Source organism: Sinocyclocheilus grahami, unplaced genomic scaffold, assembly GCF_001515645.1.
Source record: "Sinocyclocheilus grahami isolate Dianchi unplaced genomic scaffold, SAMN03320097.WGS_v1.1 scaffold6068.1, whole genome shotgun sequence".
NCBI lineage: Eukaryota > Metazoa > Chordata > Actinopteri > Cypriniformes > Cyprinidae > Sinocyclocheilus > Sinocyclocheilus grahami.
Genome location: NW_015510591.1, coordinates 1 through 1,328, shown reverse-complemented (window position 1 = coordinate 1,328; position 1,328 = coordinate 1). Strand labels below are relative to the sequence as shown.

Genomic DNA, 1,328 nt, shown 5'->3' with positions numbered 1-1,328 from the left:
TAAAACCATGTCCTTGGGGTCGCTAAGTCCAGCATGGTTTTCAGCTCGAACTCTGAAGTAGTATTCAGCATTTTCTCTCAATCCATAGACAACAAAGTGAGTTGATTTGGTGGAACCACACTTTATCCATTTTTGTTGTCCTTTTTCAAGAGCCTCAACCAGGTAATTTGTAATTCTGCTACCTCCGTCATGTTCTGGTTTAAGCCATGCTAGTGAGACACTGTCTTTTGTGACATCAGTGACTCCAAGCTTGGGAGGTGGACTTGGTTTTTCTAAAAATTTAAAGTATCACATAAACAAAAAATATGTGTCAAAGATTTGATTTAATCAAATAAATGTGCTACAGAAAATATACAACAAAATAATTTTATTTTACCTGTAATCTTTGTTCCTTCTTTGGTCTCAAGTGGGACTCCTATACCATACTCATTTTCACCGGTAACTCTGAAATAATAAACACCCCCTTCTTGAAGATCATTAACTTTAAAAGTCAACCTGGGACAACTGTCTGTAATTCTGGTCCAGCCCATTTTTGTTGCCTCACGAAGATCAACAAGGTAGTTCTTGACTGGAGCACCACCCTCATTCTCAGGAGTATCCCATGTAATAGTTGCAGAGCTCTTGGTGACTTCCTTTATTTCAATGTGGGCTGGTGGGCCTGGAGAATCTAGGACCTTTACACTCAATGTCAGTGTAGAAGTTCCAGCAACATTTTGGAGGGTTACAGTGTATTTCCCTGAGTCATCTCTTGTAGCTTGCTCAATTGTGATAGATGTGCAGTTATCGGTTGTATCAATAGCAGCCCTCACTCTCAGATCAACATCTGGTTTGTTCCACATTACATTTGGTACAGGCTTTCCCTTGAATGGGACTCTAAGTGTAAATGAGCTGCCATCTTTGACAATCAGTGTCTTCCTCATTTCATTACTGATTAGGAAAACTGGCTCATCTTCTCTGTCTTTTGCTATCTGAGGATCAGTTTCAGGACTTGGCTCACTTTGACCAATTTTGTTAAGTGATCTGACTACAAAGACATACTCTGCTCCTGAAGTGAGTCCCACCACAGTGAACTCTGTGCTCTTAGTGTTACTAACACCAAGTGTCCAGTCATCATCATTGGTTTTCCTATATTCCACCATATATCCTGTAACTGGAGAACCACCATCAAATAATGGCTTGTTCCAAGACAAAGTTATTGATGTTTTAGAAGAATCAATTATTTTAGGTTTAGCTGGAGGTGATGGTAGGAACAATGGATCCTCTGCCTTTGTCAGTGGGCAAGACACACTAGGTGCACTCAAACCAGCAGCATTCTCTGCAAATACTCT

The 1,328-nt window shown here is 40.2% G+C and overlaps 1 protein-coding gene across 1 annotated transcript in view; it reads right to left on the bottom strand.

Moving 5' to 3' along the window:
* The window catches only part of LOC107577440 (titin-like), a gene marked incomplete at its 3' end in the record, with an annotated part of 10,447 nt that extends 9,125 nt beyond the window's left edge, over positions 1–1,322 (bottom strand). Inside the window, exons 1-2 of the mRNA XM_016263517.1 lie at positions 377–1,322; positions 7–272 (exon numbers count right to left, since the gene is read on the bottom strand). Coding sequence (XP_016119003.1) covers positions 7–272; positions 377–1,139 — 1,029 coding nt within the window. The remainder of the gene's footprint in view (positions 1–6; positions 273–376) is intronic.
* Positions 1,323–1,328: the final 6 nt, after the last annotated feature.